This window comes from Salvia hispanica, chromosome 3 (genome assembly GCF_023119035.1).
Source record: "Salvia hispanica cultivar TCC Black 2014 chromosome 3, UniMelb_Shisp_WGS_1.0, whole genome shotgun sequence".
Taxonomy (NCBI): Eukaryota; Viridiplantae; Streptophyta; class Magnoliopsida; order Lamiales; family Lamiaceae; genus Salvia; species Salvia hispanica.
The window spans coordinates 18,380,953-18,401,857 of record NC_062967.1 but is presented as its reverse complement, the minus strand read 5'-3'; the positions used below and the strand labels follow the sequence as shown (position 1 = coordinate 18,401,857).

Genomic DNA, 20,905 nt, shown 5'->3' with positions numbered 1-20,905 from the left:
CAGTGGGTTAAGGCCCCTCCCTTAATGGGTTACTGCGTATCCTGATTTAACCCCCTCACATGATGTCGTGTAACAAAACAACACTACATAAAATCTCGTGTCAAAAGGAAAATGTTGCATATTTCATGGGACGGAGGGAGTATAAGGAATATGGATGGATGAAATAATAAATGAAGGAGAATAGTCTTATTAATAAAATAATAAAGTTAATATTCTAATCAACGATTATATAATAAATAAATTTAGTTGAATGATACAGAGAGGCAGGCCCTTGCTTTGCAAGTAGGATTTGGAAGAGAGAGAAATTCTTGGAGAAGCAGACAAGCCGTGGCCGTACCGTTGATGGAAAAGCCAGAATCCTCCTTTGTATTTGCATACGCTCTCTTCGATTTCTACACACTCTCCTCTTTGTAACCATCAAACACTAAAGTTGTGTAATCTACACACACGCAACGCACAGAGAGAGAGAGATTGTTGATTGAGTCAACTGTCAACTGAAGAATTTGAAGAAGCAGCTGTAAACGATGTCGATTTCGTCGCAGAAATTCCGAGACCCCTAATCAGACGCATATGTTATTCCACCCCCTTTTTAATCACGCTTGCTATTGCTGTGCTTCGCTGAATACCCATTCCTGCACTGATTGCTGATTAGCTCCCCATTTTCACTGTGATATTTTGAAAATTGTATTCAATGGATCACGAGCTGCGAGAGATCAATCAGAGAGGCGATCAATTCGGATCCGATGAGGAATCGAATTCAAGCCATTCTGAGGCTGCGAATTCCAATGAAATTGGTGATTCAAATGCGAAATCGAAAATTGAAGCGGAGAGCAAATGCCCTTCCCATGTAATCGACGTGAAATGCGATGGATTTTCAGGGGATAATCAGAGAGTGTGTAGAATATGCCATTTGAATGCGAAGGAGAGTGGGAAGAATTCGGTAGAGTTGACTGAGCTTGGATGTGGATGCAAAGGGGAGCTCGGTGTTGCTCATTTGCATTGCGCCGAGGCTTGGTTTAGAGTCAGAGGAAATAGGTGAGTTTCAATCTATTCAATTTTTTATTAATACTATTGATTATCTGTTGGAGAAGTTTTCTGTTTTGTTGAATCTCGTTGATCCATGCTTGATTGAACTCAATTAGTTCTGCACTGTGTGTGTGTGTGTGAAAAGTAAGAGAGAGAGAGAGAGAGGGGAAATTGAGTTGGCAATTAGTTGATCAAATAAGTTGTTGCAGATCTTGAGAACTTTTCACCATTTGATCCTTATGTATACAATCTCTTAATGTGAACTTTCTATATGAATATTCGTAGTTCTTGATAGTGCACTCGTCTCAATTGTTTCGGATATGAGTTATGTCTAGCACCGTGGTGGTCTATCCTTATGTTCTTGATCCAGCCTAATTCTGAGTATCGGCACTGTGATTTCCATTTTGATGGAGATGTTTCTTGAATCAGAGGAGGAGGAGCCAAATATGCCATAAACATGGCTCTGTTTGATGAAGATTTTGTGCAAAGACGATTTATTACATCAGTTTGTCCATGCTTGCATATCTTTGCTAGTTCGTTAACGAAGAAATCTAGCCTTGTCACTGAGATATGGGGATTTGGTGTTGGGTTTTACATGATTTGCTTCAACTCTTGCTTGCAGAATGTGTGAGATATGCGGTGAGACTGCAAAGAACATTAGCGGTGTGGGGGACATCCGGTTCATGGAGGAATGGAGCGAGTCTCAAACTAGGGAGGTGGAGTCTGGCCCATCAGGTGGGGGCAGAAGGTGCTTGAGCGGGCAGCCGTTGTGCAACTTCTTGATGGCGTGTCTGGTAATAGCGTTCGTCCTCCCATGGTTTTTCCGTGTAAATATGTTGTGACGAGACCAGTTTGAACATGGTTCTTGGTCGTTTTTGACAGTTTTTAAGGTATAGGCCTCCATTTTCCTACTCTATTATACGTTGGCGTGGTTTGCATAGTCTTCTTCTCGTAGATTTTTTGTACCTTTAACGAACGAGTGTTTTGTGGTGTAATACATATATCGATTGTTCATCAGTAAAATGCTACATATGATTTGATTATGTTGCACAAAACTTCCTCTCATCCATGGGAAAAACAGTCAATTCAGCTCATCAAGATCTGCATCACAATACTTAGGAGTCTGTAAGAAGCAAGTGGATGCTCTAGAGTCTAGATGAAGGGAAAGAAATGCAATGAAGATAATGCCTCAAAGTCGAGGTTATTTAGGTAACTTCGCTTTATTATCTGGGTTGGAACTCTTATGTAGATAAATGAAAGAAAAGTATCTTATCAACTGAGTTGCACTTCATCAGGAATATAAAATTAGTTACTAATGATCATTTCCCTCAACTCTTCTATTGCCCATGCTGCTATTCATATTTAAAACAATGGATTTTATTGTGATGTAAAAACAAAATCTATTTATTAGGTCCAATTTTGTCAAAGTCGAAAATCCAGTGTATTTTATAAAAGTAAGCAAACTTCTCTCTAAATATGATATTAAGCCTCAAAACTAAGGATCATGTACGATTTATTAATCATTATATATATTGAATATTATTGTACAAATAAGCTTAACGAGACATTCCATTCAGTGTGTCCGATATTTAATGTTCCATACTAAAACTCAGGTATAATGATAAATTTGGTATGGTAATGATATGATATTTTTATGACAATATTTTCGATACGGTATTTTGTTGGTACGGTTATGACTTTTTTAATACGGTATATCATACAATCCAATCTCTAGTCTTTTGTTTGTTCAAAAGATCGATTGTCGATATCTTGACAAAAACAGTGAATTCCAAAGTATTTTATGAAGTTAATTTTAGACATGTTGAACGTCGGAGATGTCGTTGTTCAACTTAAAGGGGAACGTGAGATTAAGAAAAGAAAAAATTATTACTAGTAAAGAACATGATTGCAAGTAGGGGTGACAAATCGTGCGTGTTGTGTCGTTATCGTGTCGACACGATAACGACACGACACGATAACAACAAACACGAACACGACCCGTTAAGAAAACTCCAAACACGAACACGAACACGACCCGCTACCCTCAGACACGAACACGACACGGACCCATTAACCACACGAACCACTTCGGGTCAACACGACACGATAACAACACATATATGACACGACACAATAACGACACTATAATAATAATATTATAATATATAAATATTATTTCTAATATTAAAGTTTAAATTTTAATATTAAATTTTAAATTTTAATTTTAAAATTTTAAAATAAATAAAATAATAATAATATTATAATATATCAATATTATTTCTTAACGTGTAACACGAATACGACACGATACAACACGAACACGTTTTCGTGTCCTTATCGTGTCGACACGATAAGGACACGAACCCAATAAGCTTTGACACATATCCATTAATTTCGTGCGGGTTCGTGTTGTGTTATCATGTCGTGCCAAAAATTGTCAGCCCTAATTGCAAGAATAGATTGATCTGTAATTGATAGAGATGCAAAATAATTTCTATGTACACTGGGTAACATCCTCTATACTAAAAGCCATCGACACAATATGAAATATAAAGAAAAAAATATGCAACAGTTGATTCTTATGTATCTAAATCACCTCCCCCTCTCTCGATTACCATCGAAAATATTTAGTTCAAAAATAATTGTTTTTCTTATTATATACTCTTATAATATTTCAAAAATAATTGTTTTTTTTATTATATACTCTTATAATATTGTGCATTTACTTAACAATGAATCTTGGACTACATCTTTTACCTCACTCAAAGGGACAATCAAAGATGTTATAAGAGAAAGTAATGTAAACAGTCACTTTTATTATAATCATAGTTAAATATTTTTGACATTGTTATTGAACATAAAAAACCAAATATATGTATAAATATTAGTATTGTATATATGGAAACACTTTTATTATTATTTCGACAACAATAAATATATTATTTTATACGTCCACGAAAAGTACCATCTGTCCTATTAAAAAAGAAACATGTATATGTATTTGAAATGTCCTATTAGAAATGAAACATTTCTTTTTTATATGTGTATTAGAAAAATGATAAATTTCAAGTGGAAAAATAGTAAAGTAAGAGATAGAATGTTGTGTGAGAGAGAATATGAGAGAGAGCGAAGGAGCACGCCAGAACAAAAGCAAAGGAGCACGCTGGAGGGAGCATGGGAGAGCGAGCTGGAGAGAAAAAGTGAGAACCGAGGAAAGGGAGAGGAAGAGTGACAGGCAGATTCACGGCTAGGAGTTCTCCTACGGACAGGTCCTACCAGAGAAGAAGGGTTGAACAGGGTTACACCCTTTTTATCGACGACATCACCAAGTTCATGTCAAAACAGTGGTTGGAAGACATCTTTAGGTTCAAATGTGGACGAGGATTTCTTAGTGCTTATGTCTCATTCAAGCAATGGAGAAACACGTCAAAACTCTTCGGGTTTGCAAGATACAAGTCTAGAGACTTAGCAGCAGAGGCAAGGGTGATGATGGATGGTTTACTTGTAGGAGGAATTAAGTTTAAAGTTTCTTTTGCAAAGTTCGGAGAAACCCCGAAGCTTAATGTGGTGTCAAAGAAGGTGAACTGTAATGGGTTATTGTACGGGGAGCAGATCCCGCCTCGCTTGAACGGACATATGGACGGAAGATCTTGGGTGGAAGTAGTTAGAAGTCCACCCTTTGGACGGAGGTACATATGATAGTGCCAGTTCAAAGGTTGCCAATGAACCATCCAGAACCATGTCAAGATTGTTACAACTCCTGATAAGTTGGCGCTATAATGACTCAAAAGGTCGATACTTGGCTTCATGAATATCCACACCGAGATAGACCAAATCACTCGAGGTTTGGGTTCAGTACGAGAGAATCTTTGCCTGGGGGAAAAGAAAGTTCATTCTAACCTTGGCGTCACTTGATTCAAAGGAGGTCTTGTTAAACAGGATCAAACAAACGTGGCGGGATTGGAAAGAAGAAGATATGTTTGACACATGTGAAGGATTTTGGTTCAGATGCATAGGGGTCCCTGTCCACAGCTGGACCAGAAAAACTCTTGAAAAGATTGATAATGTTTGGGGTAAGGTCCTAATGGATCAAATTTTGAAGAAGCAACTATCCTCCTGTAAAGTGACACAAAGAGCATGAGAAGCTATAGCAGGAACTCTCCGATGGCCAGACCACTCACCGCTGGCGGACTACTTTCTGATGAGAATACCAGGAGTCACCAACCCGACAACTCAGAGTTTGCCTCCACTCACTGGCCAATTACATGCCCTAGAAAGTAAGGATGATGATTGGAGGACCGATAGAGCTGCTCGAGAAGTGCAGAATGTGAATGCCAGTTGTTCACACTGTCAACCTCCCCAAAACGATGGAAATAAATCTTCTCCAATGGATCTGATGTTGGGCCAGAGCGGGAAAAAAGAAAAGCCCAGTTTGAAAGGGCTAGCTTCTACTCAAGAGGATGACTTAGATTGGGCCGTGAGAAATGATATCTTTGATCTTCATTTTCTCATCTGCAGTAGTAAACCCAAGAAATTTACTTCAAAGAATATTTGTGAGACCTGGAAAGAAAGAAGAACATTCCTCCCTTGGATTTAGGCTTGATCTTGTCTTGTGCTCAAATAACTGCTTCGATTTATCAAATCGGACAAGCGGTTGATGAATGCTTGATGCTGGAAGGAGAGATGAATATGGGGGGTATAGTCTTGACACGAATGCGAATCTCGACAGAGAAAATTGCTTGATGATTAGCAGTCATTGGAACGAAGATGGTGATAATTGTCAAGGGGTAATTGGTTCGAAGGAGGCCGCTGAAAAAGAAAAAGGACGTAACAGAGAGCATGGAGCTACAGAGGAGGATTCTCTCGAATTATGTTACATAAACAACTCAAATAACGTGGTTGGAGCCCAAGTGCTTGACAAATGGTCTGATAGATTTCAAAATCTAACAAATGACAAGCTCGAAAAAGATAAGCTGATTTTCGCTAATTTGCACCTAAGTTTGAACACCCAATCTCAGCACAATCAAGACGAAGACCAAGATAAACCTCAAGATGAAGCCCTTGAAGATGCAGACTACCCACTAGGTTTTGAACCAATAAATCATCCTCTTTCTCCCGATCAGCGGAAAGAGACCGTGGTTTTGGATGATTCTATATATGGTGCTCCCAACTCCAACACTTGTATCCCAAAGAGAAAAGCTCCTACCCCAAAACCTGCTACAATGTTTAGAGTGACCAGAAGCGCGACTAGACTTATGTCGGAAAAAAGAAGCGAAGGAGTGAAGGCGTGAAGCCTTGCAAAGAAGCTAGACATGTTCTCAGCTACAAATGAGGGGGTGATCTCCGAATTGGAAAAAGATGAGTCACGTGCCAAACCCAACCCCTCAAGGAAAAGAGGAAGACCCAAAAAGGTCAAAGATGCAATCTGAAGAAAGATGTGACACTTACTAAAGGTTTTCACATGTGTAGATGAGTATTATTTGTTGGAATCGTAGAGGAGTGGGTTGTAGAAGGACATGGCCATTAAAAGCTTGGTTCAAAAACATCATTGCTTCTTCTTGGGTCTGTGTGAAACTAAACATAAAATCATTCATGATTTTAAGTTTAAGCTTTGGTGGGGACATGAAGCTTTTGATTGGGAAGATGCTCCTACCAGTAAGGGCGGTGGGGGAGTTATAGCATGTTGGGATAAGAGTAAGTTTGAGAGAAAAACACCAGCAAAGAGGAAAAATGGATTGAAGTGGAGGGTTGAAAAGCCACTACTCTGAATGTTCTCAGTGAGTGTTATTTCAGGTTCACGTATAGACTGAAACAGATGGGATTCACGCACTTGATCAAGATAAATCTGTCAACGGATCAAGCAAGCTACTAACTCGTCGTTGGGTGTGCAAACTGAGAGACTTGATGTAACACCCCGACTTTTTCCAACTTTTGTGCACCCGATAATTTGTTTTCACCTTTGTTTCTTTTGCCAAGAGAAGGATTTTATTTTATTTTTGGACCAAACAATTATTCTTTCCAAGCCCAATTTAAAACCCAATTGTTATGAGTCCAAAATATATATATATTTACCCAATTTTGGAGAAGCCTATTTATTCCGTCAGAATCGAATAGCCAACACAAAAATAAATGCTGTTCCACAAAATCCGGCACATTCAGTACCGAGATTAAATAAATATATAGGTTTTCACAAGATATTCCTCACGTTTCACAAATCTGTTACCATAAATATTTCCCCCACTCTGCAAATCTCAGCCGTTATATACACATATGTCTCTCCACATTTCTATATCAAACAGTTGAGGAAGAGAGAGTGCATAGAGAAACGAAACTTGAGAGAGGATGAGCAATGAGTAGGGGTGAGAAAAAAACAGAAGACCGAATCTCCGAACCGAACCAAACCGAAAATTTGAAATTCGGTTCGGTTTTTTCGGGTTTTCGGTTCGGTTCGGTTTTGAAATTTTGAAAATTTTGGTTTTTCGGTTCAGTTCGATCGGAAAAAAAAAATCGAAAAACCAAAAAACCGAATTATATATAAATACTCATATATATATATATGCTATTATTTAATTATACTAAAAATAAAAACTCTAAATTGAAGTTATCTTCACTTTAGTACCGCCGCCTCCTCTCTTCACTCTAACCCTAAATCCCTCCACCTCTCCACCACCAAGCCGTCACCCCTCCATCGCCCAACTCCGGTCCGACCTCCTCCGCGCCGTCAGGGAGAGAGCTCAGAAGGTTTGTCTCAGGCACTACTCCGACGCCCTCCCACAGCTCCAAGTCAGACACTGGCTTTTGCATAGCTTATCAAGTCACGCTTTACATCTGAGCTTGTGACTTGGGCAGTTAATCAAACAATGGCTTATCAAGATGAATGTTGAATTCATATCTGGATGGATGCGACTCAAGCAGCATCTGGATGCCTAAGGATTGTTTGCTAAGTGCATCCACATCTGCTTGGGGCACTCATTGCTGTAAGAGGATCCCAGATTGGCTCTTTGGCCAACTGTGCTGTTTTCTTTTTGGGATTTTCGGTTTGATTATTTGGTTTTTCGGTTTTGGGTTTTTCGGTTTTTCGGTTTTTTATATAATTTCGGGTTTTCGGTTTAATTCGGTTTTTTAAGTTCGGTTTTCGGTTTTTCGGTTTTCGGTTTCGGTTCGGTTTCAGTTTTTGCCTAAATTCGGTTTTTCGGGTTCGGTTCGGTTTGGGCGAAAAATCGAACCGAAACCCGAATGCACACCCCTAGCAATGAGGGTGAGATCCTGGGCAGTAAGGGTCGAATCCCACAGAGATGGAGGTGTGTCGAGTTGTGTTTGGGACATTTGAGAAATTTTGGCTGCTGCCACGCTTCACAGTGGGTTAAGTTTAATCTAAGGAACTGAACTGATCAAGTCACGAAAACTAATGGAACAACTAAACTAAATTAGGACAAAGCAAAGACTTATTAAACTGATCAACTAGGCTGACACACTAAAAGTACTTTTGTAAAAGTAAATCGGGACCACTGACTCAAATAGCGCACTACACTAAAGCTGAAAAAGGTGAAAAAGATGGTTATGCATAATGAAGAACGGCATTCTTCTTCTACGATCAACCAAAAGTAAATTAGCTAAGCAACTACGATAGATCTAACGGAGCATCTAGCATAAAACAAGAAATACGAATAATATAAACTAGATCCATGCAATTTATACGAAAGGAAAACAGATCAACAGAAAACTGCTCCGACATCATGCAAACCAACATCTCAAACTCATATCTAAACGTAGGCAAAAATCAGATTTTTACTAAATCTTAACAAAGCAAGCTCAAACTCAGAAAACATCATATCTAAAACATCGTTCATCAAAAACTTCATTTCATAAACAACTTCAACAACTCCAGCTCAAATCCAAAATTCCAACAACAAACTCATGCGATAAGAACTACTTGCATATGAATTAATTAAGATCAAAACTCAAAAACAACGATAGATTCGAAGATTCAACGAAAACTAAAACTGAAAACTAAGTAACAATGTATCAATCCTTCGGGATTTAGGAAAACATAAACGAACAAAAGTGTCTTCTAAAATTGAGGCACCCTTCTTCCTTGTCGTTCCTTGCCGAGGAAGAAGGGAAGAAATGAAGGATGTTGTAGTAAAACTTCTCCTTCGGTTGCTGCTATCCTACTTGCTCCATTCTAGCTTGCGGTGTGGAGTGATGATAGGTGAAGTGGTGATTTTGTGATGATGTACCCGCCTTTGTGTGTTATTCTTTCCACTATTTATAGAACAGCTTTGGGGCATAAATCCCCAGGGTAAGCTCCTCCTGATTTGGTATTAATGCCCTTGCGTTGGAAGGCATTCTTCTTTCTCTCTCCTATGATTTCTGATTTCGATTTATATTGACCAACTCGTACAACCGCTAGGTCCAGTCGCTCAGTCTGCCTTCACTTGATTAGTTTGCTTCAATTATGGGCAATTTTTCTGCGTCTCTTCCCAATTGATCAAGTTGCCCCAATGTTTGGTCGTTCTGATGCTTTTCAGCTCCTGCACATTCAATTTACCACTTTTTCCAACATTAATGCCCCGATTAGTGTAATAACCACCATTAAATCGTGCTTGAAACGAGCCCTATCCAGGGTGTTTTAAAAGACTGGAATTTTCCATGTGTGATTATTGTGGTGTATGGACCGAATTTGAGAGTAGGGAGACACGCTTTGTGGAATGAACTTGCCGAGGGACAAAATGGAGCTTCTGTACCCTTACTTGTTAGGTGGGGCACCCAGATGAAAGGAACGGTGGTGCAAGCTGCAATGGAAGTATCAGAGAATCGGAGATTGGAGTGATTCCTTGAGAATTGACGGCATTCCTTTAAAGGGAAGAAGCTTCACTTGGGTTAAGGGCATGTCTAGAAGCATACTTGACAGAATGTTCTTCGACCAGGAGTGGAGTTTCAAGTGTCCTGGTGTTTCAAGTTTCAAGTTTCCAAACTCTGTCTCAGATCACGCCCCAATACACAATGTTTTGAAAAAACATGAAGTTTTCTTCCGCTCATTCCGAAACTTGGATACATGGTTCAGCCATGCGGGATTCATCAAACCTGTGAGAGAAGAATGGAAGAAATTAGATGAAATCCCCGTCACCAGAAAGCTCAAGGCACTACACTCTCCCATTAGAAGATGGAATAAGTTTCATTTTGGAAATTTTGATGCCAAGATCGCTTTATTCGAGAAAGAACAACCGAAGATTCATGCGAAGATTGATCGAGCAAGACTGGAAGTGGTGGAGGTATGCTTGAGCAAATGGGTAGATAGGAAGACGAGCTACTGGAAACAGATTTGAAGAAATAGATGGATCAAAGGAGACAGGAACACGCAATATTATCATGTAGTGGCAGTGGGTAAGAGGAGACTCAATCGCATTGACCAAATTAAGAGGGGATATAAACTCTTTAAGAAACCTCAGGCAATTAAGATAGAAATCTTGAATTTTTTCAAGTCTCTCTATAGCCAGAAGTCATTGCCCCGGACTCATATTGAGGAGTCTATTGTCCCCAAAATTTCTTTGGAACATCGCTTACTCCTTAAGAAGAAGAATCCTTCACAAATAGAGATTTGGGAGGCGCTTCTGAACTGTGACTCTGCAAAGGCTCCAGGTTATGATGGCTTTAATTTTCATTTCTTTAAGGAGATGTGGCAAGATATTGGAAAGGAAGTAAGCGAACTTATCCATTACTTCTTTGACACAGGGCGACTACCTTCAGAGATCAACCATACTTGGGTAACTTTGATCCCAAAAGTGGAAGGGGCTGTGGAAGTCGAGGATTTTCGACCAATTAGCATGATTGGCAGCATCTACAAGATTATCGCGATGATACTAGCAAGTAGACTCTCAAAAGTGTTACCTGATCTTATTGGAGAAACTCAGTCAGCTTTCGTAAAATATAGGCAAATTCTTGACAGCGCTTTGATCGCCAACGAGGTTGTGTGCTGGCTGAAGAAGACACACCAGGAAACTGCTATCCTCAAGCTGGATTTTCAAAAGGCCTATGATACAATTAGATGAGACTTTCTAGAAGATACTTTACACGGTATGGGTTTTGGAGAAAAATGGAGTGGATGAATTATGGAGTGTGTGAGAATGACATCTATGTCTATCCTCATCAATGGCTCACCTACATCACCTTTCAACCTACAAAGAGGGCTTAGGCAAGGCGATCCTCTATCTCATTTCTTTTTCCTTTTGGTGGGTGAAACCTTCAACAAATTAGTGCTCAAAGGAGTTGTAATTGGTGTTTTATAGGAGTCTATATTGGGAGGAAACAGAACAGAATCACCCACTTACAGTTCGCCGACGGTACTATTATCTTCTCTCCAGCTGACACGGACACCCTCCATAACTATTAAAGATTCCTTCGATATTTTGAGGTGATTACAAGACTTAAAATTGACTATGGAAAATCCACACTCACCCCGTTGAACTGCAAGGACGAGTGGGTTGAAGCTATGCAAAGTTCCCTGAATTGTGCTGTTGCAAATTTGCCTATCAGTTACCTACGCATCCCTCTTGGGGTGAATCCACGGAGAGCTCAAACTTGGAAGCCGATAATAGAAAAGGTATAGTGGAGACTTGCATTATGGAAGGCATGGAGCCTCTCGAGGGCTGGGAGACTAGTCCTTATTAAAGTCGTGCTCCATAACCTTACTTTGTACTACCTAAGCATATTCCGTATGTCTAAGAAAGTGGCAAAGCGCATTATACAACTTCAACGAAGTTTTTTCTAGGGAAAAAAGACGGCGACAGAAGAGGCAACCTGATCTCTTGGGAAGTCATTCAAAAACCAATGGATCAAGGAGGCCTAGGGTGTTGAAAAGTAAAATGCAAAAAATAAAAGACACTAGAGAACTTTGAATACTACATTGTGATTGTATTTGAAATGTTGTTGTTGATACATACTACATCCCTATTTATAGGACTAGAGAAGTAATGCACCTAGGACCTAAATAATTGGAACTATAACACTATTAATGTTATATTCCTTGAAACTCTAAAGTGACTCTTTCTAATATTCTTGAGACTCTAATAGTCTATTTCCAACACTCTCCCTCAAGTTGAGTATCGAAAGTTTCTACAGTTAACTTGCACGATATTCACTTTGATAAATAGTTTATACTTGTATTCAGAAGTCCTTCACTTTTCATTGACAGTTTATGCTTGTATCATAGAGCTTCTTCAATTCGTCATTGATAGTTTTTACTCGTATTAAGGAGCCTTTTTTTTTGTAAGTTTAGACTCATTTCAAGGAGCCATCTTAGACAGTTTTGATTCGTGTCGAGGAGTTTACTCGTCTTTGGACTGAATTTAATTTGCAGCACAAAGCATCAGTTTGGAAGGCCATTCTTGGCCATTCAACCTCAAATTCATCTGAGCCCAATAACGCCAACCCAAATTTTCTTGCAAATCCAAATTGAGAAGAGTTTAACAACGCCTCCATTTTCTTTTCGCTCTCTATTCTCACCTCCAACAGCAACCTACCGCTACTTGTTTGGTGGATGACGCTTCACCGCCCATTTTGCGTCTCCTTTCTCCCCCTCTTCTATGATTGACGATGACCATGTCTTTTGATTTTCAGGCACGGAATTATCCGCACCATCTCCCTTATCCTGACATTAGTGGCCTCCAAAGCCGAGGTCGCAGCTGCTCTTCACCAATCGTTTCGCCACTCCCTTCTCTCTTAACCGCGCCTATCAGAATATCTCGGAATTGTGCCGTTTTTGTGGTCAGACTACAGCCATTGGATGGCGCCGATCAGAATCTCTTCGAACTTTGAATTTCCGCCTTCAGCACCGCGAGCGTTAGGGTCTTCACGGTTGCCCTTGATGGCAGCTTTTCTCTCTTCTCCGAGGACTGTCGCGGCAGCTTGACTTATCTCTTTCTTCCTTCTTCCTAGGTGGAGGTTTTCGACTTAATCTCTGTTATCCGTTCAGTTCAGGCTTGATACGCTCGGATTTTACACTGTTAAGGCTCTTAATTGGTCTGTTTTCAATGTCCAAATCACAATTCATGTCCATATTTTACATGTTTTATCCATTTTGGTATTTTGACATGTTTTGTGAGAATTGTGCATATTTGAGTAAAAAAGATAGGAAAAAGTCGAAGATGAAAGTCTGGAGCGTTAGAGACGTCCAGCGGCCCGCTGCGTGTGTCGCAGCGACCGCTGCACCTATTGCGGTCCGCTCCGGAGAAAGTTGCGCTAAAAATCTGAAGACGCCCAGCGACCGCTGGGGAGTGCGCAGAGACCGCTCGAGAAGGCCCCGAGGCCACTGGACTAATTTGCAGCGACCGCTACAACTCATGCAGTGAACGCTACACAAATGGGCAGAAGCTACGGGCAACGCACAGCGACCGCTGGCCAAGGTGCAACGGTTCGCTGCGAAAACACGGCACACGATTTGACCTAGATTTCCTCTAGACATTACCAAAATTAGCGAACCTTTTCCTTATATCCATAGGGCTCGAATTATCCCATATATATACTCCCTCAAACCTCTTCATTAAACACACACTCATACTTTACTTTGCAAACTTTTTGCCTCACAATTCTAGAGCATAATATTTGAGAGTTCTTCGCCGTGCAAGAGGTTGAAGACGGATTCAAGTGAAGATCAAGGCTACGAGGATTCTACCTTTGGGTTTTATCTCTTTAGTTCTTATGTTTACTTTGTTTTCCCTTCAAATTATGTTTTTAGATTATTCTATCATGTGTAACTAAATTCATAGGATTCTAGGGATGTGTTAGTAACGACTTTGGTTATACAATTTCCTTTGCTATTTAATATTCGTTTTGTTTTTACTTCGTTACTTTCTTAAGTTGTTCCGTAATACTGCATGTTTGAGTGATACATTCGATGCAGATTTAATATAACTTGCTACATAATCGTGAAAAGAGGTTGGCGAGTTAAATCCACTTAATAGACACTACAATTAGCTTCCCTTAAAATGACACTGTTAATTGAGAGTGAGGACTTTTCAAGGGTCTTAGGAGCTTTTAGGAGTTACGAATCTAGGATTGACAACCCTAGTGTTAGTATTCTACGCTTGTACCGTATGAGCATAACCAGTGTGACTCGTTCTATCGAAGTATAAACTGTGCTAGGGTATTGTAGGTGGTATTTGTATAACCATAACTGTGAACGCGCATCCCTGGAATTCTCTTATCTCATATATTTTACCTCTAGTCTTAGTCGCAATTAGCTGTTTACTGCTTTCCGTTTCTTGTTTTCAAAAGTTTTTGAAAAAATCTTTGTTTCTCCAAATAGTTGAAGAAGCTTCGTAGAAGGTAGCCAGTCCGTGATATTATTCCCAGTGTTCGACAACCCGGTACTGACCTTTAGCTATACTAGATCTACCCTGTATACTTGCAGGTATTTTTAGTGCTAATAAAAAGTGCATCAGGGCTCGGCCCCCTTCGACCATCAGTGATTGCCTACCCTTAATCATCATTAAATAGGCTGGAGTGCACTCTGTTTTCCCTCACAGGCCTATCTGATTTTGCCGGCAGCAGCTCCATTTCCGGTAGCTATTATGGCCCTACTTTTGATGTTCCAGCTATAGTTTCTTTTCTCCGAAGATTCTTCTCGGTTGTAGCGACGTGCTGTTACGGATCGATCTTCTCCGATTTTCATTCCTACCATCCATCGTCTTCTTTTTGACCATAATTCATGATGGGCTTTGACGATGGCTACTTCGAACTTTGAATGTTTTATTCTAACCATGGCCTTCACAGCGACTGTGGCGATGCTTTCTCTCTCCTCCTCACCGTGCAGACGCCGGATGCTCTGCCTCTTCCTCGGCGATTCTCTCCTTGATTCAGAGATGAATCGTTTAACAGTGGCTGCTTTATTCCTTCAATATCAAATCGGACTTCTCAGCTCTCTCTCTCTCTCTAGAGTGTTTTAGCTCTTCATCCACCGGCGGGTCTTTGCCATCTCGGCCAACATACATTTGGAGAGGTATTGTTCGGTCGGATACTTCTTCTCCCCCTCGGCCGGACAAACCAAGGACCCCTCCATTGTTTTCTTCTCTTGACGGTGGCTGGGCAGCACCGCTCTATTAACACCATTGATCTCTTGGCTGGGCTGCAACCATCTAGACAGGCTTAGCTCTTCTTTCTGTGGCTCTTTCCTCAGTTCGAAGAGGTAGAGAGGAATTGTCTGGAGAATACATCCTCTCCCCCTCGATCAGTCAATTCTTCGATTGCTTAACATCCTTTCCAAAATGCATTGCTGTTGGTCTCAACAAGTTCCTCTAGGGCCATCTCTTCTTACTCCTCTTCTTTTCTTTTTTTCTCAATTCGCCAGAATAGCATCCTCGTGAATTTCCCTTCGCCTTTCTCTCATCGGTTTCGTGGTGAAACAACACTATCGCTGCTAGCTCTGTTCAGCCGCCAACATTGCTTTTCGCCGCTACCATCTTCACCGTGGTCTGTCGTTTGTAGAGCAGCGGCCTCGTCGTTGCTGTCAGGGTTTCGCCGCCATTGTGTGTTGGCGTCTTACTGCCTTTGCCCAGCCTCCTCGCCACCAGCTCTGTTGCAACACCCTCTCGCCATTTCTGTCCCTACTGTGTGGCGCTGCTATCGCCCATGTTTCATGCATTTGCTCAATCATCAGTTGGCACTTTCCCGACTATTGTGCGCCCCCGTCTCAGGCTCTTCTCCGTTCACAATGACCACGACCTTTAATTTTTGGGTGGCATGCTCATGCTCCCTCGACGGCCTCATCGTGCAGATGCATGTTTGGTTTGAATCAGTAAAAATCCCAGTAGTTTGAGATCAATTTTCACTGCTGTTTGGTTATCTGGGCAGATTCTTGGTTGTATATTTGGAAGGTTTTTTTTTGGTGCTATAGAGACAGATCAATCCATGCAAGAGATCGAGACTACTCTGATACCATGTTGAAAAGTAAAATGCAGAAAATAAAAGACACTAGAGAACTTTGAAGAAACATTATGATTGTATTCGAATTGTTGTTGTTGATACATACTACCTCCCTCTTTATAGGACTAGAGAAACAATGCACCTAGGAACTAAACAATTGGAACTATAACACTATTAATGTTATATTTCTTGAAACTCTAATGAGACTCTTTCCAGTATTCTTGAGACTCTAATAGTCTATTTCCAACATAGGGGTGGAGGATATTTTCATTAAAAATGTTTCTTTACTCTTCAAGTGGTGGTGGAGATACGCATACGAGCAAAAACCGTTATGGAAGGAAATCATCAACTCAAATCTTGATCATAACTACAGTGGGAGGCTCGGACTACGAGCTACACGAGGATGAGCAGTCTTTGATGTCAAATCGCTAACTTTGAGAATTTTACCAAAGAGACACAAGAAGTTGTGAGAAAAGGAATTCGAGTTAAGGTGGGAAACGGGGCACAAGAGAGATTATGGGTGGACTTTTGGGTCGGGGAAGATAGTCTTATGGTAATGTTCCCCAGACTGTTTGGCTTATCTACCCAAAAGGAGGAGGTTGTCGCGAACTTTGGAGAATGCGAATGAGGAGAATGGACATGGAAGTTCCAATGGAGAAGAAAGTTTTTTTCCTGGGAAGAGGACTTAGTTGGAGATCTTCTGCATGTCTTGATTCGTTGGAGGATGAGAGAAAGCTCAAGGGATGTGAGGGTGTGGGCTTTTGACAATGCATCTTCCTTTATGGTCTCTAAATTTATTTTGCAGGTCAATCATCAAATGGAGTCAATAGACCATTCCTTGGAAGATGGAAGATTGGCTTGGAGGAAAATTGCTCCGCCACGAGCGCAATTACATTTGTGGTTTTTGCTCCATGGAAAAATCAACACAATGGAAAGATTATTCAGGCATGGAGCGCAAGGGATTGGTGGTGACAGGTGTGCGCTTTGCAAGGATGAAAGTGAAACCATTGATCATCTCTTTTTTAAATGTAGATTCTCCAGCAGCTTGTGGTTCTACTGTTGTCATCAATGGAACTTTTCTTACTGTCTCCCAGACCAAGCAAAGGCAAGTCTTCTCTCTTGGAATGGGGCGCCTTTTGTTAAGTTTGACAGGAATATTTGGATGTCACTGTTCTATGTCATTGCATAGTCCATTTGGAATATCCTGAACAAGGTGGTCTTTCAAGGCTCGACTCTGAACTGGGATTTTGAAAAAAAGGAAACTTTTCTGGCAGCTTGGCTTGTGGACTCGGGGTTAGTGCCATGATTTTCCCTTCTCCCCTGAACAAGTTCTTGAAAAGTTGAATGATTTGAGGAGATGGTCAGGCAAAGACAGCACACACAACTCGAACCGATGGGGGTATGGTATTCAGGTGTGACAGCTTTATCCTTGTGTGAGTTGCCTGTTTTTGTGCTGGTGTTGGCTTGTTTTGTCACTTCTGTAGGTTTGTTGTTGGGACTCTTTGTAGGCGGCCTTGTCTTTGTTTTTGGTTTGTCTGTCTCTCTAGCTACTTGGGCTTTTGCTTTTCCTTGTTATCTGTAACATTTTCTGGCTCGCCTGTAAGGCTTGAGCATTTTTATTTATAAAAAAAAAGAATATTGTAGAGGAGACTCTCCTCTACATTAATCTCTCTCTTACTTCACTTGTTCTCCAAGTTAACTATTTATTATTATTTTCCCAAAATACGTGTAAAAAAATATTTCATTTCAAATGGGACATGAGTAATATCTTTTTTGGGCTCGTCTAACAAAATTAGTCTTCATCTATTTGTGGTATGATTTTCTACCTTAGGCGGGGTCTCTTTTTTCTCTAACAATATTTTGACTATTTTTTTTACTCTTGCTCTTCCATAATTTTACATTAAAATATGTACCATCTATTACGGAGATTATTTATCTTGTATGAAAATTTATAACATCTTCATATCATATATAGATAATTTCTACTTTGCACTAAGTACTTCTGCCGTTAATATGCCAGTAATGTTGGATTGTTTCCAGTGAACCCTTTCCGACGCTAATCTGCCAGTAAATATTAGTGTTGGTAAATAATTCGATGCTAAAATATTAATCTGCAAAAAATATGCAGCTATCACACTCGCCATTAATGTGCCAATAATTCATTAAGACTCTATTCGCTATCATGGAACTAGGTCCGCGAAACTGGAATTTGAGCCTTCAATTCCAAATCCAATGTTCGGGACTGTAAAAATTGAAAAATTCTAATTCCTACAAATTCCACAAGTTGAATATCATATTAAAAGTAGAAAATTGAAATTCCAAATAGTTATAAATTTGGGCAACTTCACACACTGCGCGCGTGCCACACCTTTATATCAATTAACATTTTTTTATTGAACAAAGAATTTGGAATTGAATTATAATTTAATAACTTAAAATTCAATATGAATTTCATGTACCGAACGAACCCCGACAAAATTTAAGAATTAACTAGTTGAATATTCTGCTTTGACGTTATTTTAAGTGAGTTTTGTAGTGAGAACTTATCTTTTTAAGTGAATTTTGTAGTGAGAACTTATCTTTTTAAGTGAATTTTGTAGTGAGATATTTTCTGCAAGAATAGTCTGTGGATATACAGTATACTGCACAATTTCAAATTCCCAAGGCATATCCAAAAATTTGGTGCCAACATTTTCAACGAAGTATTGTTGTATCGTTTATGTGGCAACTCGAACGTGATTTACCAAATTAATAGACATAATGATGAAAACAAATGTTAAATAATTACTATGCATGCACTTATGTTGCAACGTAAATATATCATGCACATATCTCCACTTGTGTTTATCAATTAAGGACTGTATTAAGAATTAAATATAGACAGTTATGGGATGTTCGGTTGACAAGACTAAATCTAATGATTAAATATATATCATGTTTGGTTTATAAGATTGACCCCATCAATTTAATCCTAGATGGATAGTCTCATGATAATTAGTCATAGCCTCCCCCCTCCAACTAAAATAATCCCACAACTTAATCCTAGATGGATAATCTCATGATTATTAGTCATGACAACCGAACGCCACCTATGTGTATTAATTGAGATTAATGTCATTGCTTATTTAGTTAATTTCGCCAATTCGAGTTTTTACTTTAAGAAAACGGATTAGGGAGTAAGTGTGTTGCACGTCTAATCTCTCATTAATTTAAATTGAAGGTTTTATATAATACTCCCTCCATCCCATAATATTTATCACTCTTTTCCCTTTCAATCCGTCCCACAACAATTGTACTATGAGTTATATTACAAAATTTAGGAATTTTTTAACTATAATGTCAAATTGCGCGCATAAAATTGAGAACAAAACCAATAATGATTCCGTTGAGAATATTTTGTATGTGAAAATTAACTATTAGAGTATACGATAAAATACATTACTATAGTATAATATTTACCTCGTAATGGTAAAATTAGGAATTAAGTTGATTGAAGTATGGACAGAATTACTGGGCAAATCTACTTTGGCAGTAACTACAGTAAAAAAAAGTCAAATATTTACTGCTATGCTGCCAAAGAAGAATTCACCCTATAATGCATCCGAACTCTCATACATTTTTTAATAAACAGTGCAATTTTTACTCTTATTTATAGCTGAATTCTAGTGGAAATTGAGCCTTTTCCCTCTGGATATTTGTAGCATATTCTTTCATAAGGAATTCTGAACAGGAATAAAGTGTGTTTCAAAGAGGAAAATAGAAATTTTTTTACTGTTACTTTTTTGTTATGTACATAACATAACGATTCTTGTGAGATTAAAGGTTTTATTGGTGTGATTAATTAGTTATGGATTGGTCTAAGCAGAATTCAGATATTTTGTCAAACAATCACTTATTTCTTCATTCTGATTTGAACTATGTGTTTGATCAATTAGTATCTTAAATTATTATGGCATGCTTGGTATGATGGAATGGAATGAGGTTGGAATGGAATGGAGGTTGGAATGGAATGAAGATAGGAATGAAATGTCAATTTCCTTGGATTTCCTTTGCATTTTCATCCATTTACTCATTCATTCCATCACACCAAGCAAATTAATAGAATGGAAGTAGGAATCACATTCCATTCCATCGTACCAAGAAGCCACTAGGGGTTTCAGTTGCTCAACTTGTGTCACGTATTGAATTGGCTCGTGATTAATTTTATCACATGAAATATGCCAAAACGATAACAAGTTAGGTTGAATAGTCATTCATATAGTATAGTATAAGGGGTTTTCTTTTTTGAGAAGATGTGAGCTTTTAGTATCTTAGGACAACACAATTGCGGATTGTTTACATGAAATTTTGTGTATCAATGTCACGCCATTCTTTATGCTATATCACGATTTTGTTATACTATTTTTATTATTTTGGATACATATACATATTTATTACTAATTTTAAAGACCAAATTAGAGGCTAAATTAAGTTCCTTAGACCTAATTTTTTTATGGATGAGATACGGTGATGTGTAAATTATTCCACCTTCATCGCAAGCTTATTATACTTCAGCCTAAGGTAATTAAGTTATTACACATATTAGGAGGTTTTTACTTCATTCCAGAAGGTTTAATACTAATTCCAATACTAATAAATTGAAAACGAATAGGTTGTTACTCCATTCCAGTAGGTTTATTACTTCATTCAAATGGGTCATTACTTCATTCAAATATGTTTTAAGTTTATTCATGTATATTTTCAAATGATTCAGTAAATACACATTCGAATTCATTGAACATGATTTTTACTTTATTTAATATAAACAATACAATTCATTCTAGTAGGACCATTTGATCTCTAGTGTAACTAGAGACCAAATTAGGACTATTAGATTTTGATTTTAATGGATTAGATAAGATGTAGTGTTATTTTATGTCATTCATCACATACCGAAATTACTTCAACCAAAGGCATT

At 38.9% G+C, this 20,905-nt stretch overlaps 1 protein-coding gene across 1 annotated transcript; it reads left to right on the top strand.

Moving 5' to 3' along the window:
- The first annotated feature begins 262 nt into the window (after positions 1-262).
- On the top strand, positions 263-2,069 carry LOC125211620 (E3 ubiquitin-protein ligase MARCHF8-like). The gene is made up of 2 exons (XM_048111496.1): positions 263-1,035; positions 1,649-2,069. The coding sequence occupies exons 1-2, from the start codon at positions 692-694 to the stop codon at positions 1,866-1,868; spliced, it is 564 nt and encodes a 187-aa protein (XP_047967453.1). The 5' UTR covers positions 263-691; the 3' UTR covers positions 1,869-2,069.
- Positions 2,070-20,905: the final 18,836 nt, after the last annotated feature.

What these genes read in the sequence shown, in the direction of transcription:
- LOC125211620 (XM_048111496.1), top strand. Translation starts at nt 692, where the DNA reads ATGGATCACGAGCTGCGAGAGATCAATCAGAGAGGCGATCAATTCGGA. An exon ending in TTTAGAGTCAGAGGAAATAG is followed by an intron (nt 1,036 to 1,648) that starts GTGAGTTTCAAT and finishes TCTTGCTTGCAG; the next exon opens with AATGTGTGAGATATGCGGTG.